The 18661-nt window shown below is 52.0% G+C and overlaps 1 protein-coding gene across 1 annotated transcript in view; it reads left to right on the top strand.

Moving 5' to 3' along the window:
- Arhgap22 (Rho GTPase activating protein 22) overlaps window positions 1-18661 on the top strand; it is a 130582-nt gene that overhangs the window by 90169 nt on the left and 21752 nt on the right. Inside the window, exon 4 of the mRNA XM_004646960.2 lies at window positions 14107-14235. Coding sequence (XP_004647017.1) covers window positions 14107-14235 — 129 coding nt within the window. The remainder of the gene's footprint in view (window positions 1-14106; window positions 14236-18661) is intronic.

Here is an 18661-nt window from a genome sequence, read left to right as displayed (position 1 = left end):
AGAGAGAGAGAGAGAATGGGAGAAGGAAAACTGGGAAGGCTTGGGAGGGCGCTGAAGGAGAAATGCAGGTATGTGAGCTGTGTGCTTGAAGACTAAGGAGAACCTCGGGGCACAGGGAGAGGCTGGACAGCAGGGAAGACTGCTCACAAGGGCCCTGAGGAGTAGCGGCCGGCCGGAGGGGCCTCAGAGGTCCTGTTCTCACAGCAGTGGGTGGGGATCTCAAGAGGACAAAAGCATTCAGGGGAGGGGCCTCACCTAGCCTGGGCATTCCCTAGCCTGCCTGCACTCCTGTCACCCCTGCAGCTGTCCCTGGGGGAAGATCACTGTCCCTCCTCCCACATGCACATTCCTTGAAGCCCTGCAGGCCTTGGGTGCTGCATAGATTTTCCAGCAGCGTCAGTTTAAGAAACCAAACTTCGAAACTTCTCTGGGAAGATGGTGGAGAAAGAGGAACTGGAATTGAAAACCTTGGGGATGTTTGGGGAGATTTTTCTAAATGGAAAGTTCTTTAAGTGCAAGGCTAACGCCTGCCCTCCTAATGCGTGGTGGCCGTCTCTTCGTGCTTGAGCCTGTGTACTGTCCCATGCTACGTCACAGTCTCACACCTCCTGAGTGTGGGATGTAGATACGTAATTGACCTAACCAGAATCATCCTCCCTCACTATCCATGGGCTCCCCATACGTGGGCTCACCCCAAGGTGAACTGAAAACTCAGAAAATTGCATCTTTCTACAAATACTGTGCCATTTTATGTAAGGTGCTTGACTGTGTGGCATCTGTAGTAGGGGTGGGGGTGCCGATGTTACCCAACTCTCCCAGCTGCCCCGGAATATTACCAGGTGGCTCCTTCAGATAAACATCACTGGGTCCTGGGTTGCTTACCTCTCTAGAGTTAGATTCCACATTCCCCTCTGGAACAAAAACTGAACAAAAGGAGCAATATGCAGTGGCCGAGTTTATTCAGAAAAGTAAAAATAAAGAGTGAAGGAGAAACTGCTTCTGCAGATTGAGCTTGAGCCAAAAAGAGGAAAAAGCAACATAAAAGATCACCCTGGAGAAAGCAGGGCAGGCTACTGTGAGGAGAAGCAGGTCGCCCCGTTCACGTGGAGTCCTTCCTTCTATGCTGCCCAAATCTGGAGGAATCCCACAGAGCTTCTGCACATGGGTCCTGAGAAGCAGTGCTGAGATCACCCCTCAGCCTGATGTCAGGTCCAGCCATCCTGTCGAAAACCTCCTGGAGTTCTTGACAGAAGACCATGTGCAGGGCTTTGGGAACCTTCCGCAGGAGTCTGGAATCTTGTCATGAACAGGCCACATCCACTTCCCCAGTCAGCATTTTTGTGTGTATGTGTGTATTTTTTAGGGGAGGGTCTACAGGGTGTTCAGGGTCTCACTACTAGATCAGACTCATAGTGATCCGCCTCTTTACAGCCTCCTGAGAGCTGGGATTACAGGGAGTACACTACCACGCCCAGTCTCAATTGCCGTCTCAGCATGCCCTGGGAGCAGGATCAGCATGGCAGGCCCGGGGATGGAACCCCTGGCCCCTGTGCCTGCTTGCAGGTGCTTCATTCCATGGAGCTATTTGGCTGGCCCCAGCCACCTTTGCCACACCCTAATCTCCTATCTCACTGAAAGCAACCTTTCAAAGACTGCCAGGGACAACTGTACTATTATTCATTAACTTGATGGATGATTCAGTTGTTCCCAGTTTATCCTTAGTACCCCCTTATACATATGTGCAAAGTTAGCTGGAATAATTTCCTAGGAGCAGACTGTGGGATCATTTAAAATGTCGATAGACACAGTCAAATTGTTCTTCACACAGGCAGTGCCAGAACCTACCTCTACCAGCAGGTGTGGGACCGCAGGCTTTCCTTGTTCCCTTCCCAAGTCCACGCCTTCCCCCATGCAGCCACCCAAACTTGCCTGCCCCCACCACCTGCAGCAATCTGCTGCTTCCTGCTCCCTTTTTATTAAATCCTACCTTCATTTACTTTTAAAATAGGCAACAACATAGTGCAAACTGTCAAAGGCCAAAACACCCTCCTGCTTCCTTCCCCTGAGAAACTACCACACCCTGGGTCTCCCCTCATCTCCTGAAACTTTCCTCAGATATTGCAATGTAGCTCCCATTCTCCCTCCCTCCTTTCCTTTCCTGTACCATTTTGTTTTGTTTTGAGTCACAATCTCACTAAGCAGTTGAGGCTGGCCTTGAACTTACTGTGTATCCCAGACTGATCTCAAACTAGCATCAGGCCTCCGGCCTCAGGCTCCCAAGGGCTAGGATTACAGGCATATGCCACCGCACCCAGAGGAACTGGCATGTCGGATGAGCTTTGGGTTCTAGCTTCCATGGCCTGGATTCTGTTTCCTCTAGTTTGTCACTAGCTTGTAGTTCTGTGCACTGATTTTACATCTGCTGAGTGATTGGACTCTTCCTCCATCTAGAGGTTTCTTAGTTCATTGGCTTAGTTTTCTGCATATATGCACAGGAAACCTGGAAAACAATAACAGCAGTAGAGCCCCTCCTGTGTCCTCCCTTCCTGCTGCTCTACTTCTGCATTCTTTCTCTTGTCCACCCCACTGGTGAGCACTTCTGGATATGTCAGCACTGGGGGCTATGGCAGATGGCCTGGTCCCTCGCTGGCAGAGAGCCTCTGTGCAGGAAAGGGTCCTCCTATTCTGTGCCAATTCATAATTCTTAGCCAGATGGTGTGGATTTTGCCAAGTGCCTATATGGATGCCCAGTTGCCCCAGGCTGCATCAAGTCCCCTACCTAGAGGGCAGCTCCCTGGCGTGGTGGGGCAGCCAGGCCTGCTGCTCCTTGTGTGGCTGCTGCAGGTGCGGGAAGCAGAGGAGCCCAGCTCACTGCTGACTTCTAGGCAGCCTGGGAGCTGGAGGAACAGCTACAGGGTCACCAGGGACCAGTGCTGTGGGTGAGGGCAGAGTTGCTCCCCACCTCCACATGTCCCCTCTGCCTTGCCAGCTCTGCTCACTCACTATATGGTCATAAGATGATCTCGAGTGTCCCACAGGTTGGTGGGGACCTTCTTAGACCTGGAGAGCCTTCCCAGGTGTCCCTCCAAGGCCCTCTGGCTCGATGGTAGTGTCACTAGTTATAGGGAAGTATTTTTCATTTCTTTTGAAGTCTCCTTTAATGTGCAGCAAGCTCTCATCTCCTCGTGGCTCACTAGGCCTCCATGTCACACGTGTGCCCCAGTGGGCTATCTGGGTCCTGCTGTGGCCATGTTCTGCTCTGCATTAGCACACTTGCTGAATGCTGCCACATGGGTTGTGCTCTGTGTGGCCACCACCCTTCTTGGTTCAACAAGAGTCACACTACCGCTCCAAGGATGAGCGGAGAGGGGTGAGCTGCAGGCCCAATGAGTGGCTGCTTGTCTCTGCCCAGGTTGCTCAGGTGGCTTGCAGCCATGCTTCCTCCACGTGAGCCATCCCAAGCCCTGGCCGGGGGATGTCATTCTAGACCTGCGACCTCTTCTCAGGGCCTTCTCTATTTGCCTAGAGATAATGAAGACCTTATCTGCACATTCCATGGAGGAGGGGCAGGCAGCAAGGTCTCCACATGCACAGACATGGAACATGGTGCAGGATGTTGGTGCGGTCCCACCAGTATGGTCACTACAGGCAGATGGCAGTGGCCAGGGAGACTGTTTTGGTTTTGAGCCAGCCAGGCCAACCTTGTCTTTTCTGCCCAGGATCCTGGTTTCCTTCTCCAGACAGAGCACAGGCACTCTGGATTGATGGGGCAGCTGATGTTTCCTGTAGGGAGCTTTGTGAGAGTTGGGGGCTAGCTCTCAGTTTGTATCTGCTTTCCTTGGGGTACACAGACAACAATCCACAGGACAGGTCCAAACACAGCCTAAGGGAAGCTCAGGGACCTGGTATTTCTATTGCAGGCCACCTGAGGTCCCCCCTCACATCTGTGCTTTCCCTCCCCCTCTCCCTGGGGGTTCAGTGTCATTTCCAGGACAGCCAGGGATGCAGCTGCCTGGGTGTAGCTTGGTGGTGAGGGGTGTATTTTCTATGACCCCTGGCAGGCCCTATGTTGCCAGTGGCTAAAACTGCACTGTGTAGAGAGCTGGCCAAGGCTGAGGACAGGCGCAAGACCAGGACTTCCTTCGCCTTATCCCAAGTTCCCACATTTCAGATCCTGCGCTCAGACCCACTTCCCAAAGGGCTCTACCATTCCCTCCCTGTCAGGCTTGTTGAAGCCACAGGACAGCCTGGCCTGGCATCAGCTGGCCATCCCACTCTGTTGGGCTCCCAACACCTTCTTCACCCTGCTTTGGCCTTCTGTGTCTCTCCATGATATGGGTCTAGCCCTACAGAGCTGAGCATAGTCTCCTGCAATCCCTAGCTGAGGCAGGACAGAAAATCCGGTGGTCTCCCAAGAACCGGCCTGCTGTGGAGCCATCAGGAGAGGTGGGTCCCATGAGGAGGCACTCTTATCAGTGGCCTCAGACCTGCACAGGGAACGCCAGTTAGCATCCTGCTTCCCTTGGCAAGTACTGAGCAAGCATCTTCTTTTTGTTAACTTCTCCAGGGAGGGCCAAGGAAGTGGCTCAGTAGAATAAGCACTTACCTAGCAAGTGCAAGGGCCTGAGCTCAATCCCCAGTTCTGAAAAACAAAACAAAACAAAACAAAACAAAACAAAAACTTCTCCAGGGAGGCTGACCCTGTGACCATCCCAGGGGTGGCCAGGAGCCATCAGTAACTCCAAGGTCCCTGCTAGGCAGCTTCTCCTGTCCAGGCCCAGGTATTGGGGGGACCTTCACTGTTCCCCAATCAGGACCACTTGCTGGGCCTATAGAGCCATGTTTGTAAACTCCGTGGTATAGGGTGCAGGTAGGAGGCCCCAAGCCACTTTGCTGGACTAAGAGAGACTCCACCCAGTTGCAACCTGTGCTCTGTGCTAGTCACCTTCCTTAGTGCTCCTAGTTCCTGCAAGGATACTGGTGGGCACCAGGTCAGAGCCCAGTGGGCACCATGGCCAGGGGCCAGGTCAGGCTCACAATCATGTGGAGAGAGCAGCTCTGGACTGGGAATCCTGGCCTTCCCATGACTGTGGCCAGGGCAACCCATCTCTCCAAGCCTTGGTTTCCTTAAATCATAACATCTGTCTCCTGAGTTCTAAAAGAGCTGAAATGCTGCAGTGTGCCTGTCACTTGAGGCAGAGCTCGTGCTAGGTAGGGGCTGCTGCTGTGACTTGGTATCATTATCTTTCTCCTCCTCTTCCTCGTTGTTTGTGACAGGTGCGGTCATAACACTGGATCTGCCCAGGCACCTGGCAGGGCAGGCAGGACTCTGCTCTGTGCATAAAGTAGACAGCACTCAGGACTCCTGCGCCTGAGCAGTACAGCTTAACCCAAATCAGGGGCTCAGAGCACCAGTGTTCATCTCCTCAGCTTCTGTGGGCCAGGAATTGGGTGGTACCCACAGCCCACCAAGGTGATAGCTGCAGCTGTGGTTTCATTCCCTGGCTGACTGAGGGCTGGTGCCCTTCAAGCCATGTGGCTGTTGGTAAGGGACAGTTTATAGGGCCCTGGAGCTGAGTGCTGCAGACCCTGAGTGGCTGGTGTCTGGTAGCTTCTCTGTTCCTCAGAAGTGACATCCTGTCCATTCACTAGATACAAGCTACTCTGCCCATCCCAGGTCCAAGGGGGTAGGGAGTCCAGGGAGCAATGTGTGCTCGAGCTGTCCTAGAGACTACCTACGCGGTATGGAGCCAGGGCACCCATCACCCAGGGGTATAGATTCTTGGTCCTTAACAGTGGGTGTGAAGCCAGGCATTACTTCTGTAACTCCAGCAGTCTGAGAGACTGAGTCAAGAGGGTTACATGTTTGAGACCCTGTCCCAAAATTTGAAAGAAAAAAGAAAGCCTGAAGATGTAACTTAGTGTGAAGACCCTGGGTTCAGTCTCCAGAGTGGGCATGAGCAGGCAGCAGGTTAGGAGACCAGTTAGTAAGCCATGTTCCCTTGCCGACAGAGGCCAGTCGGGAAGGTCCATCTACCGAGTCAGGTGACCTTGAACTTCAGCCACTCTCAGTCTTTGCGTTCTCAGCTGTGAAACGGGGCCTCGCTGTAGCACAGGCACAGCCATCGTGTGTGCAGGGAATGGGTGCACAGCGGGTGGTGAAGACGCTCTGGAGGTGGGTATTGTAGCTATCAGAGATTGCCCTCCACTCCAGCATCCTCAGTGGGCCCCACCAGACAAGTCCTCAGCGACACCAGGGTGCATAGGGACAGAGCTCCTTTTCTCGGCCAAGACACAAGGCAACAGCTGTCTACCAGCCAAGAAAGTTGTGCAGGGACAAAGTAGCCCCAGAGAGGCAGCTCCAGGACAGCTTTTCTCTCCGGATTTAGGGGCTTCCTCTGCGCCACATTGAGCTTCAGCCTGAAGGTACTGAGGCTGGGGTGCAGCTCCATGGCAGAAGACCTGCCTAGCCCCAGGTTCGAGCCCAGCATTACAAGGGAGAAAGTCGCCATGGTGCCATCTCCCAGCAGGATGACCTCCCTGGAGCCTAGTTGTCTATCCATCTGTGACACAGAGGGTGATGCTTGCTAACCTGAAGCAGTATCAGGGTGCCTCCAGCCACCCCACACACATGTTCTGCCCAGCCCCTCTTCTTGTTTCCCACCTTTGCTGAAACTTAGAGTCAGGTCTGCTAGGGGTCTTACTGGTGAGGAAACAAGTATAAAGAAGCAGCTCTCGCTTACCCCTGTCCCTGGCACTGACCCAGTGTCCCTGGCTGCATGTGTCTTGGTGAACCTCTTCCAGCCCAGGATGAAAGGCTGCCCTGGTGTTGGGGACTCAGGTGGATGCACCCCACACTCAGGGTTGTGGTGCAGGATGGGGAGTGTGCAGGAGGCTGGGAACCGCCTGTGTGGAGGTTTCTGCAGCTCCCCTTGCACTTCCTCCAGTGTCTGAAAATCCAGGGGAGTACCCAGGTCATATGTGCCCCACCCTGGACATTTCCAGTCTTCAGGAAGCAGAGAAATGCAGAAGTCCCAGGACAGACAAAAGGTCCCACACTGGGCCTGGGGCAGAGCAAGCTAGTGGAGTCCTTGCCTTTTGAAGGCGCTGGACGCTGTGCCCAGCGCAAGGTCTCAGGCCGCCCTCCTCCCGCATGCACCATGCCCTTTTGCCCTGCCAAGCACCTGAGGAGGAGGATGCATCTACCAGGGGGTAAGTGGGCAGCAGGGGTCCCAGGTGAGTTTCCAGGGCAAGGGATGAGGAATAGGGGTGCTGGATGGACTAGGGCAGCTCCCGACAGGTGAGTGACATTTGCTAAGAGGATCCTGTGAGAGAAGGAGCAGTCTGTTTACCCACTTCTGCTCAACCACTGTGCTGTAGCAAACAGGCCCTCAATTCTTAGCCAACACCTCCAGGTCCTGCAGGGAGCTAGCTCCCTGTTTCCTGGGAAGACAACAGAGAGTCTGAGCACTGAGGCCAGTCACAGGCTATTGCTGCTCCACTTATTATTATTATTTTTTAACATTTTGTATAAAGGCTGATAGAGTAAGGTTGAGTCAGATAAACCTTTATGCAGTTCCATGAGGATGGTAGCTCTCTCTTCCAACCCTCATGGACCTGTGGTTTAATGGAAGGCTTCCACATGTATCATGTGCTCCTTTTCTCTTGTTGTTCACATGGAGAAGTTGAAAGCCAGTTCTCATCCTGGGCCCCTTGGGGACCTGCTGCATCTTCTAGCCACCTCCTGTCCCCTAAAGCACCTCCCTTGGTGAAAAGAGGAACTGGGCACAAAAGGAAGTTCTGAAGTTCAGGAGTGGGAGGGGAGGCCCAGCTGGGCTGGGGTTCTGCCAGCTCCGGCCCCTCCGCTGGCTTCTATCCAAAGCCACAGGTAGAGCAATGGGAGCAGCTGGTGTGGGGATGGGACAAACCTGCTTGGTCATGGTTCGGCATCGCCTATGGCCACCGTTCAGCTGTAGCTTAGACATGTTGGGAAGCATCCCTGGACCCTGGGCTCCTTCCCTCTGGAATGGAGTGATGATATCTCTTCCAGATTCTGTGAGTGCATGCTCAGGCTTCTGATGCCTTCCATTGGCCAGTACTGTGCCTGGGTGCCATGCAGGCACCTGAGGCTACTGCTGCTGTCACGGCAGGCCCGGTGATGGGTCAACCGTGAACAGCAGAAAATAGCATACCTGACACGCATGTGACCATAGAAAGTGCTATGGAGCTCTTTGTATTTGGCAAGACAAAGGCTGGACAGGAGTCTGTGGTCTGCTGGATGGGGCCTGGTAACGTTTACAGCAGGGAGGTCAGGGATGCTCCCCAAGAAGATGACACAGAGAAAAGATCTGAGGAGGAGAGTACCCAGCAAGCGGGGAGCAGATGCAGAGACCGGAAATGAGCTGGGCATACCCCGAAAATGGTGAACTGCAAAGCAAGGGGCTTGGGTCTTAACCATGTCACTACAGCTGTAGTAGGGAGACCAGCTCTTAGGAGGGGAGGAGGGAGGCTGAGCCCATGCTGGACCTCTAGCTGAGAAACGATGGAAGCCTAGCCTGGGAGGAATGATCTGAATGTGAATGAACTATGAAAGAATTCACCACTATGTGTGGAGGCGACAGGAGACAGCAGCGCAGGGAGCAGTCTAGGTTGGACTGGAGTCATGGCAGATGGAGCTGCCCTGGGCCAGGAGAGCAGGCATGGGGGCCACACACGGGGGCATCCCACAGTCCGCAGGGCAGGGAGCAGGAACTCGGAAGCTGTCAGCACGGCGACACTGATCCAGAGGAGAATGTGGATCAGGCTTTCCGCTGCTGTTCACCGTGGCTCCTGCTTGCCCACTCCACACTGGGACACAGGTGGGAGCAAGCTTGATAGAAGAGGAAGGGATCACTGTGGGGCCACTCTGCCTGGGATACCTCACATGACTATAGTGAGGCCGAGGCAGCTTTGCTCCCCAGGAATGCTTGGCAACATGTGGGTGGCAGCATCTCTGGTTGTTCCAGCCTGGGAGGGAGGAGAGGCCGCTGCTGTGTGTAGCAGGTCATGGTTGGATGGAGCTGACCGTCATGCTGTGGACAAAGCAGCATCCTCTGCTCAAAATGGCAGCAGTGCCAGGCTGAGAGACCCTGCTCCACACTGTAGACAGGATGATGCTAAAGGTGGACACTTAGAGGCTCAGAGCAAAGGGCTCGGCTGCTTCTGCCCCATCATGACGGGTGTATTCATCACCTTCCTCTTGCAGCTGCCTGACTCAGATCCCCAGGAGGTCAGGCATCTGTGCCTCAGGTTGGCCCTCAGGCAGGGTCTGGGCACTGCCTGAGAGGACACTGGTGTCCAGGGTGTACAGTTGGGCAGGGAGGCTACACAGTGGCCACACAGACTGCTTAAGAAGGAAAGACAAGAAACCACAAGCACAGGCCTGTCCCTCAAGATCAATTTCTTTCAGAAATTCCTGCTTTCATATCTATTTTCTCTAACAAAATGTGAACCCCGGTCTTTCCTAAGGGGTAGAGGAAAAGATGAGCATAGATGGTGGAAGCTTGCGAATAATCCCAGGGCTGACACTCTGATTTGCTTCCCTTGCCCGTTCTTGCTGCAAAGATGGTTTTTTGTTGAGAAAACAAAATGAGCTGACAGTGACGCTGAGCTTGCCTCCCACTCTGCCACTTGTTGGTTTGTAGTTGTTCAACTTCTCTGGGCCTCACTTTCTGCTCTTACAGAGTGGGGTCAATAACAGCACTCCAGGATTCACAAAGCCTCACTGAGTGTTGAGCCCCCCATGCAGTGCTTCGGGCAGAAGGGCCCTGAGACGTGGGGGTATGACTTTCCCTTCTGCACAGGGTGACCCACCAAAGACTGCTTTACATTCCCACCTGAAACAGTGACAGGGAAAAAGAAAAAAAAAAGTAGGGAAAGGACAAAATGCTTTCAAGGTACCAGGCATGTGGAGGGCTTGGCCCCAGGAGAAGGGCAGGCAAGAAGAGGTATGTGTGCCTCAGTACTGAGGCAAATGCGTTCCCAGGCAGGGGTTCAGGAAGGGGAGCTCCAGGTAGAGCACACTGGACTCCAGCTGAGTATACAGAAATGAATCTCTGGAGACCAGAGCCCTAGAGTTTGCAAGGCATGATGCTCAGGAGGAAGGAGGTGCAGAGAGAAATTCTGGCTAGAGAAAGAACCACCAGAAAGGATGAGAGGTTTAGAAAGGGTTAAACAGAGCCCTACCCAGTGTAGGGCAGAAATAGTACTTGCTCCTGGCTGCCAGGCTGGAAGATGGCATGGCTCATGGGATTGGAGAGAACATGTGGAAGGCATCTCTCTCAGGAGTGGGAATAGTGAGCCCTATCTGAGCGCCCGGATGCTCCAAGGAGTCTTATAAGAAACATCTGTCAGGAGTAAAACTGTTTCCAAGAACCTAACATCATCTTAGAAAAAAAAAGACTGAGAATATTTGAAGGAATATGAAAATACCCAGCCATTTAAAAACCACAAGGTCTGGCACTGAATAACGAATATCAGAAATACAAAGACACAGAAAAATATGGCTCATGTTGAGGATAGAAATGAAGCAACAGAGTGACTGAAATCAACCCAGAAATGACACAGGTTTTAGAATTAGCAGATGAAGTCATTAAAACAGTTTTTATAACAATACTTCATCTGTCCAAGAAGAAGATCTGTGAAAGATACAGACACACGTGTATCACACACATACATTTCAGGCCCAAATCAAATTTCTAGAGATCAAACCTGTAATGTATGATGTGAAAAATACTCTTTTTGGGATTAATATCAGAGTTGACAGGAAGATGAGAGGACTGCTGAACTGGAAGATAGAGGAACATAGATGACCTGTCTTCACTTCCTGCTGGTCCACACAAATGACTGCCAACTAGTGGCTTAGCACAGGTTCATCTCAGGGCTCTGAAGTGAAGTCAGACACGGGTTCTCTGGGCACCACGAGGCTCGGTTTCTTCCTGATGGCTCTCAGAAGAATACTTTGCCTCCAACTCTCCAGCTTCTAAAAGCTGCCCATCTTCTGCAGCTCTGCCCTACCTGCCTCCTTCCCCTTCAAGGACATAAGGGACAGGTTATGTGCTTGTCACATTGTGTTGTTCTCCCGTTCCACAAACACATCACTTGAATTCCTCTTCTGCCTCCCTCTTCCACTTTTTTTTTTTTTTAACTTGGAATTGAATACCAGATCTGTGCAATAAGATGCATCCCTAGTATTTTTTTATTTTTTAATTTTAAACCAAGTGTTGCTAAATTGCTTAGAGCAGCAGAGTATGGACCATATAAGTGAAAGTAATCATAGTGTATTTTGGGACACATAAGGGTGTGTAACAGCAACAGGGTAACATTCCCCCAAAATAGGCTGCAGTAGGGGAAGATGCATATTTCAAACCCTAAAGCAGTTACTCTAGCATGGCCAGAGAGAGACAGAGACAGAGAAGGAGGGAGGGAAGGAGAGAGGGGTGCAGGGAGGAAAGGGGAGAAAGGGGGGGGGAGAGAGAGAGAGAGAGAGAGAGAGAGAGAGAGAGAGAGAGAGAGAGAGATCACAAAATAACTCAAGGAAAAGAAGGAAAGGATAGGTGGAGCCAGTGACAAATACAAGACAGACCTAAGCCCAAGCATGCCAATAATCACATTATAAATAAAGCTTATCAGATTGGATCAAAAGCAAACCCAACCTTATGCCTGACAAGAAATGCACTTACAGTATAAAAACATGAATATGTTAAAAGTAAAAGGATGGGGGAAGGTGCGCCATCCTGACCCTCACCAGAAGGCGGGAGTGACTCTAGCAAAGGTTTCCAAACAAAGGCTGTTACCCCACGTAAAGAAGCCAGTTCATAATCATAAAGGGGTTTCGCCCACGTAACACTTCTGCACACTTAGACTCCTAGTGGCATTTTCCAGCTACATGAGGCAAAACCTGACAGAAATGCAAAGAAGCATAAATGAACCTGTAATTTTAATTGGGGATTTTAATATCCTCTGCCTAGAACAAGTAGGCAGAAAATCAATAAGGGTATTGAAGATTTGAACAAGATGGTCTGACTGGGCTTACGGGACATGGGGCCTCCCACGCCCACAGCCACACGACTTCCCGGCGTGCAAGTGCAGCTGTGAAGACAGGCCACATGCTGGACCAAGACCAAGTTCTGAAAAGGATTCCAGCCCTATGTCCTCTTATCACAATGGACTTAAATAAGAAACCAGTAACAGGAAAATTTCTGAAAAGTCCCCCCAGATCTGGAAACTACATATTTGTGAGTAACCTATGGGTCAAAGAAAAATTCAAAGGGAAACGAGAAGATACTTTGAAATGAATTAAAATGAAAGCATACCATCCTGAAATGTGGGGGCTATGCCTAAGGTGGCATTTGGGGGGCTGACTACAGCACTAAACCCTGTGATAAACAAAAACTAGAGCACCCAATTAACCCAGAGTAAGCAGAGGAAAATAAGTAACAAGGATCAGAATGGAAATCCATGAAACAGAACACAGAGTGGCCAGCTACAGGGCACAGGCTGGCTACCTGTTTTGTAAATGAAATTTACAACAACAAAAATAAGATATTTTCTTTTCTTTGACAAATGGCCTGAGGCTGCTTTAGCTTCTTTCTTTTTTCTTTCTTTCTTTCTTTCTTTCTTTCTTTCTTTCTTTCTTTCTTTCTTTCTTTCTTTCTTCCTTTCTCTCTTTCTTTCTTCTTTCTTTCTTTCTTTCTTTCTTTCGATAAAGTAGAGAAATTGTGATAGAGATTACGTGGCCTAAAAACTTAAGATATTTACCATGTGCCCTTTATAATATGTTTACTAATAAAAGACAAAGTGAGGAAAACAAAAGCCTCACTTTTTGATCAATAAAAATAATAAACACCCAGCAAGACTAACGCCACCACCAGGAAACTCCAGGCCTAAGCAGCTACACTGGTCAACTCTACCAGATGCTTTAGGAAGAAATAGAAACCCTGTGCAACTCTGAAAAAATGGAAAAGGAATGAATCCTGCACCACTTACTCTGTGAGGCCACATCCGCCCCACTCTCGCCGGCCTCCCAGCTCACTCAGGGCTACAATCCGGGCTCCACCCTGCAGGAAGCTCCTCGGTGTCTCCAGTCCTGGGCAGCCTGGCCCCACCCAGCTGTCACCCACCCCTTGTGGGTGAGTGGCTGAGAGCTCAGAGCCAGGACCTAGAAGCCCGGGTCTCTCCAGCAAGCACTGCATTAGTCTGTGCCTCTGGATCCTGGCCTGTAGACCCCAGGTGGTGGGCTGGGGGTGGAGCACAGTGTGGAGTCTGCTGTGCCCAGGAAGCACAGGTTCATGTCTTGGCTCAATCCCCGAGCTCACACTTCTGCAGGGATCAGCCCAGGGCTCAGGCTGCCCCCTAACTCTCCTTGCTAACTCAGCCCATCAGCAGATGGTCTTCATTGGCATCTGCTGTGATGGCACCTTAGAGAGAATAGTGACTCACCAATTGTGGGATGCAGTGAAGGAGGCTGCAGAGAGCTGGGCGCCTTCCTACCAAGCCCTCCAGCTGCACATAGAGTGCAGCAGAAATGGTGCACACACATCTCAAAGATGCCCACAGGCTGCAGAGCCCCCTGTGGCTGGTGGGTGATGGCTCCAGGTGATGTCTGCTGCCTCAGACCCAGTGCCCAGCTGTACATGAACATGGTGGGGGTGGGGGTCATGCTGGTTGTGGGGCTCTCACTAGGTTTAATATCCAGGCTCTAGAAGGGTCCCATCTGTGGAGAATCTGGTTTAGCCTTCAGGATGCAGTACGGGGGAACATTGAGCTGTGCCTTTGAGGTGGGTGACATTGATCTACAGCAAAATCTGTAACGAGGCTCCTGTGGGGCCTGACTGTTGCTGAGCCAGCCTGAAATCGGGATTCTTTCTCTAATAGTGCTCTAGGATGCTTTAATCATTTCTGTTTTGATATGAAAAACAGCGAAGCCAGACTAAAGGAGAAAAGAGAAATCAGAAAGAAAGATACTCGAGGTCACAAGAGGCTGGAGGTGACCTGAAGCTATGGCACATGGGGACCCACTGTCCCCCACGCACAGCCTGAGTTAAGCCTTGTCTTCCTGTCTTGCAGGTGGTGCCGGGGATCGGGAGAAGGCGCCTGCTGGCCCCGAGGCGCTCCTGCTCATGGCCAGCTCCCGGAGGGACATGGAGGACTGGGTACAGAGCATCCGCCGGGTCATCTGGGCCCCACGGGGCGGAGGTACTGCCCATAGCTCACGTGCCCACCCTGTAGAACCCTTGCGTGAAGGTAATCTCACCCCCTCCGCCCTTGGCTGCAGCCCTTGCCTCGTGCCTCCTACTCTGTACCAAGTGGGCCCAGCAGGGAGTGTCAGACCTGCTGTGTGAATGCAGACCTTCCCCCGACAGAGTCCCGTGGCCTTCCTAACCTCCTTTCCCTTTCTGGACCCCTGCAGCTCTGCGGGGACCCTGCCCTGCCCCAACACTCATTCTCTGACCCTGCTCTTTACTTGGCTCTTCCTTTATTCAAAAGAGGGATTTTTGTTTGTGTTTTTGCTTTTTGGTGCCTAAAAGGTGCTGGATTCTACTTCAGGCAGTGGGAAATCCATGGTGAGAGGGGCAGCCCATGCCTCTTCCCTCTCTCCTTTTTTTATGTACTATGTCTAGTGACAGCCAGGGGTGAAGACAATGGGAAGCCAGTGAGAGTGCAGCAGGAGGCAGGGGCTGATGCTGGCTTCAGGAAGCACCCAGGGGACCCAGGGCACTCTGGGAAGAGCAGCAGCACAGGGACTGCAGGTGCAAAGGTCCTGAGGTAGGAAGTGAGCTCTGGGGAGACAGAGGTGGCTGGGGCTCAGCCTTGTAGGATTTCAGGGCTGCTGAGCAGGACAGTCAGGACCTCGTCTCATTTATACAAAGCCCTCAGGCCACCAGGTACAAGGTGGCCTCAGAGAGCTCACAAGTGGCCTCAGTAGGCCAGGCCAGTCCTGGTTCAAGTTGCGATGGGGGCATGGCAGGTGGGAATGGAAGGAGCGGTTTGTGGTCAGCTGCAGGTGAATTCCAGGATGGTTTGCCATCCCTGGGAAGTCACCACAAAAGAGCTTCATGGTGGGGTCATTGTGCTGGGGACAGACCTGCTGAGTTGGTCAGCCAGTATACTGGGCCTTTCCTTCACTTGTCACCTGGACAGTCCTCCTCTTCACCCTGACTGCATTTGTCCAGCCCTTTGCCTCTCGAGCACAAGTCAGTGCAGCTGTGACAGCTGCAAGCTGTTCTCCTGGGTTTCAGGACAGGTATCACATGGCAAGCATGGCCTGATGCAGTGGTGTGGGACGACTCCTGCAGCTGTAGACTCCTGCAGCCTCCCCACAGCCAGACTTTGATTCATGACAGGAAGAGAGGCAGTTCTGGGGCACACAACAACATCCTGATCATGGGACAGAGGAAAACGTCTCAAAATGACATAGGAAAGTGCTAATCTTTTAGGAAAAGATTGATCAAGCAAGGCCCAGCAAGATAGCTCAGTGGACTACGTGCCTGCTTAGGCAAGTGCAGAGACAAGAGTTCTGATCTCTGGCACCACATACCATGCAGGCCCTACCCCTGGGTGCGTTGAGCTGACAACCGAGTCCAGGTGTGGTGGCGCACACCTGAAATCCCAGTGCTGGGCATGCTGAAAACAGGAGGAGCACTATGATTCCAAGCTGTGTAGTGAGAACCTGTACCAAATACATTAAAAAAAAGATTGGTGAAGCCCAAAAGGAAGAGGATCTGTTCTCTAGAGGGTAAATTCACAGCTAGAGAAGAGGAGCTGCAGGTTGAGAGATGTGTTTGAGACACAAGCCCATCAAGTGACTCCATCCCCTAAGTCATACAAATTAATATAGCAAAGACACACAAGCCCAGAGAAACGAGGCCACATCCCAGCATAGATACCATTGTCTGACCAGAGATGGGCTCATGGCCTGGCCTCATGTCCACCAAGAAAGTGCAAATTCAGTGCAAATTCACGAAGGGACGCATCTTCTCTCCCAGCTGGATGGCTCTAGGAAGAGGACGAGCAGTTGCAAGTGAGCCCAGGCCCAAGAGCAGCATAGCTATGCAGGGAGAGTGTGACAGTGTGTGGCACCATTGGTGCTGTCCACACTGGGGTCCAGCAATCCCACGGAGGATGTGTCCTGAGGGAGCCCTGTGCACAGCTGTGCAGGGGACACGGACACATCCATGTTCATAGCAGCCTTGTGCGTGGTAACCTTGAGCTTGCCTGGGAACAACAAGGCAAAGAGTATGCAATGAGGATATCACATGGTTTGTCTTCCAAAGAGTAAATAACTTGAAGAAAAAAAAAGATAATAGGAAAAAATACAATAGGAGACACTACAGCAACCCAAAGGAATCTACTGTGTCTCCACCCAGTGGTACGTGTGATATTTCACAACAATGTACTAAAATCTAAACAAACAAACAAAAAATAACGTGTTATATACTTCCATTTATATAAAGTAAATCTAAAAATAAATTTAGGTATTTATAGATAGATAGTTAGGCTGCTGAAATAGAAGGAAAGAAAAAGGAATGGATGCAATAAAACTCAGGATGGCAGGAGGGCAGAGGCCGGGATGGAGTGGGGAAGGGCTCGGGCTGCTGGAAGGCTCTCCTTGTGGTTTGTGTAGCCACCACAAAGTGTGCATTTCACAGTCACAGGGGAATCTGCACATCTGTGCTGTTAGCACTTTCTGGATGTGTGCACATTTCACTATGTAAAAGATCAAAAGGAAAAAAAAGAAGGACAGAAAGAGAAGGGGAGGGAAAGAAGGAAAAGAAGGAAGGGAAGGAAAGGAAGGACGGAGAGAGGGAGGAAGGGAGAGAAAGAAAGAAAGAGATGAAAGAGAGAGAGAGAGAGAGAGAGAGAGAGAGAGAGAGAGAGAGAGAGAGAAAATCCAAGCATCAAAGAGGCCAAGTTCTCTTCCTAAGCACAGGGAGCAGGGAGCAGGGTGACTCTGACTCCCAGCCAGGGCTGGCACCAGCCCCCACAGCAGGTCCTGGGCAGCACCCAGTGGGGTGCAGCTCACAGGCCTGAACATGATGACCATTACTGGGCTCAGTCCAGCCATACATCTGTCTTTTCTCTGCTGGCTCAGAACCAGAAATGCAGGCACAGTCCCAGGAGACCCAGCCTCACCCCTCCCAGGCCATGTGCTGTGCCTTAGGAACTCTTATGGGTGAGACACCACATGGGCCCACAGGTGCTGGCAGCTGGAAGAACTGCAGGGCACTAGGCAGGAGGAGGCCAGGCGAGTCAGGAGAGGCTGGACACTGGTGCAGGCTCAGCCAGCCTCGCAGTTTCCTGGGTCCCCAAGCACAGACCAAGTGTGCAAGCCCTTCCCAGGGGTCTCTAAGCAGGTGGATCTGGGCAGTGAGCAGCCCCTGCCACCACATCTGAGCCTGCTTTCCCCACAGAGGACAGCAGCATGGAGGGCCCCTCCTGGCATCCATCCACTCATTCACTCATCATCTCCTGGGCTGACGGCATTCACAGATATGTTCCAGGCCTGGGATTGGCCTCAGAACCAGAACTGTGCTGACCCTCAGCTGTGAACCGAGGGTCACAGCCTAGCAGAGGAGACCCAGGAGTTCAAAGACTGGGGTTGAAGCTTGGTGACCTCTGGAGGAGGAGGTGGAGGAGAATGATACATGGGTGGTAGCCAGGTGACAGACTGAGGAGCAGCGAGGAAGCTGTGCAGGATGCGTAAGGGACGAGGAGGAGGAGAAGGAGAATCTGCCCAGGGAGTGAAGGGGTCTTGTGGCCATGGTGGTGCTGGGCACTGAAGGCTTCTGCCAGAGAAGGGGTGGACCCTGACTTGGGCTCTGCAAGGTGCCCCCTGGCTGCTGCCTGGCATGATGGCCCCAGGGTGCTTGCCTGGCATGGTTGCTGTGATGGGTAGGTTGTCTGGACAGCCACAGATGTGATTCATCGTGGACCATAAAGAAGCACATCTGTCCCAGATCTGTTCAGCTCCTTAAGTGCTGTAGTGTGGCAGTTGTTTTCACAACATGGGCTTTCCGTTAGGACTTCTCGGTCATTTTCGCATGCCTGTGCATTTTGTAGGAGGGGCTTGAGTGCCCGCTGGTTTTGGGGTCCCTTGTGTTCTTGATTTATTTTCAAGGAAGAACTGGGACTATTTGCTGGCTGGGATGGATGTGGCAAGTGATTGGGAGACATCATGGGCAGTTCCAGGTGATCTGACCAAAGCCCCTGCAAGGAAGCCGGAAGCCCTGAAAGTGCAGTTGTTTGGGAAAGTTGCTGGCACCTTTGAGATGCCTCATCATGGATTCACACAGGCAGGTAGATACTTCAAAGGGCTAGGGCACAGGGAGAATTTGGGGGTCCTAGCACATAGCTAGGGTTTGAAGCTATGAGGCTGGAGAGGGAAGCAAGGGGAGGGACAGCAGAAGATGGAGCTGATCCCTGAGCTGCCAGGGCCGGAAGCCAGGGAGCAAGGGAGGAGCCAGGGAAGCCAGGGTCCGGACCCAGAGGGGTCCCAGAGCTGAGAGCAGAGGGTGCTCTGGGGACCAAGGACAGTGACCAGCAGGCACCCAGAAAAGAGCACGGATCATGTTCTTAGGTGATTGAACAGGTGGTTTATGGTTGTTGGGGTTACAGCCTGCTA

Source organism: Octodon degus, unplaced genomic scaffold (genome assembly GCF_000260255.1).
Source record: "Octodon degus isolate 3935 unplaced genomic scaffold, OctDeg1.0 scaffold00285, whole genome shotgun sequence".
NCBI classification, from domain to species: Eukaryota; Metazoa; Chordata; class Mammalia; order Rodentia; family Octodontidae; genus Octodon; species Octodon degus.
The sequence above is the reverse complement of the archived record's forward strand: the minus strand, read 5'-3'. Positions and strand labels throughout refer to the sequence as shown.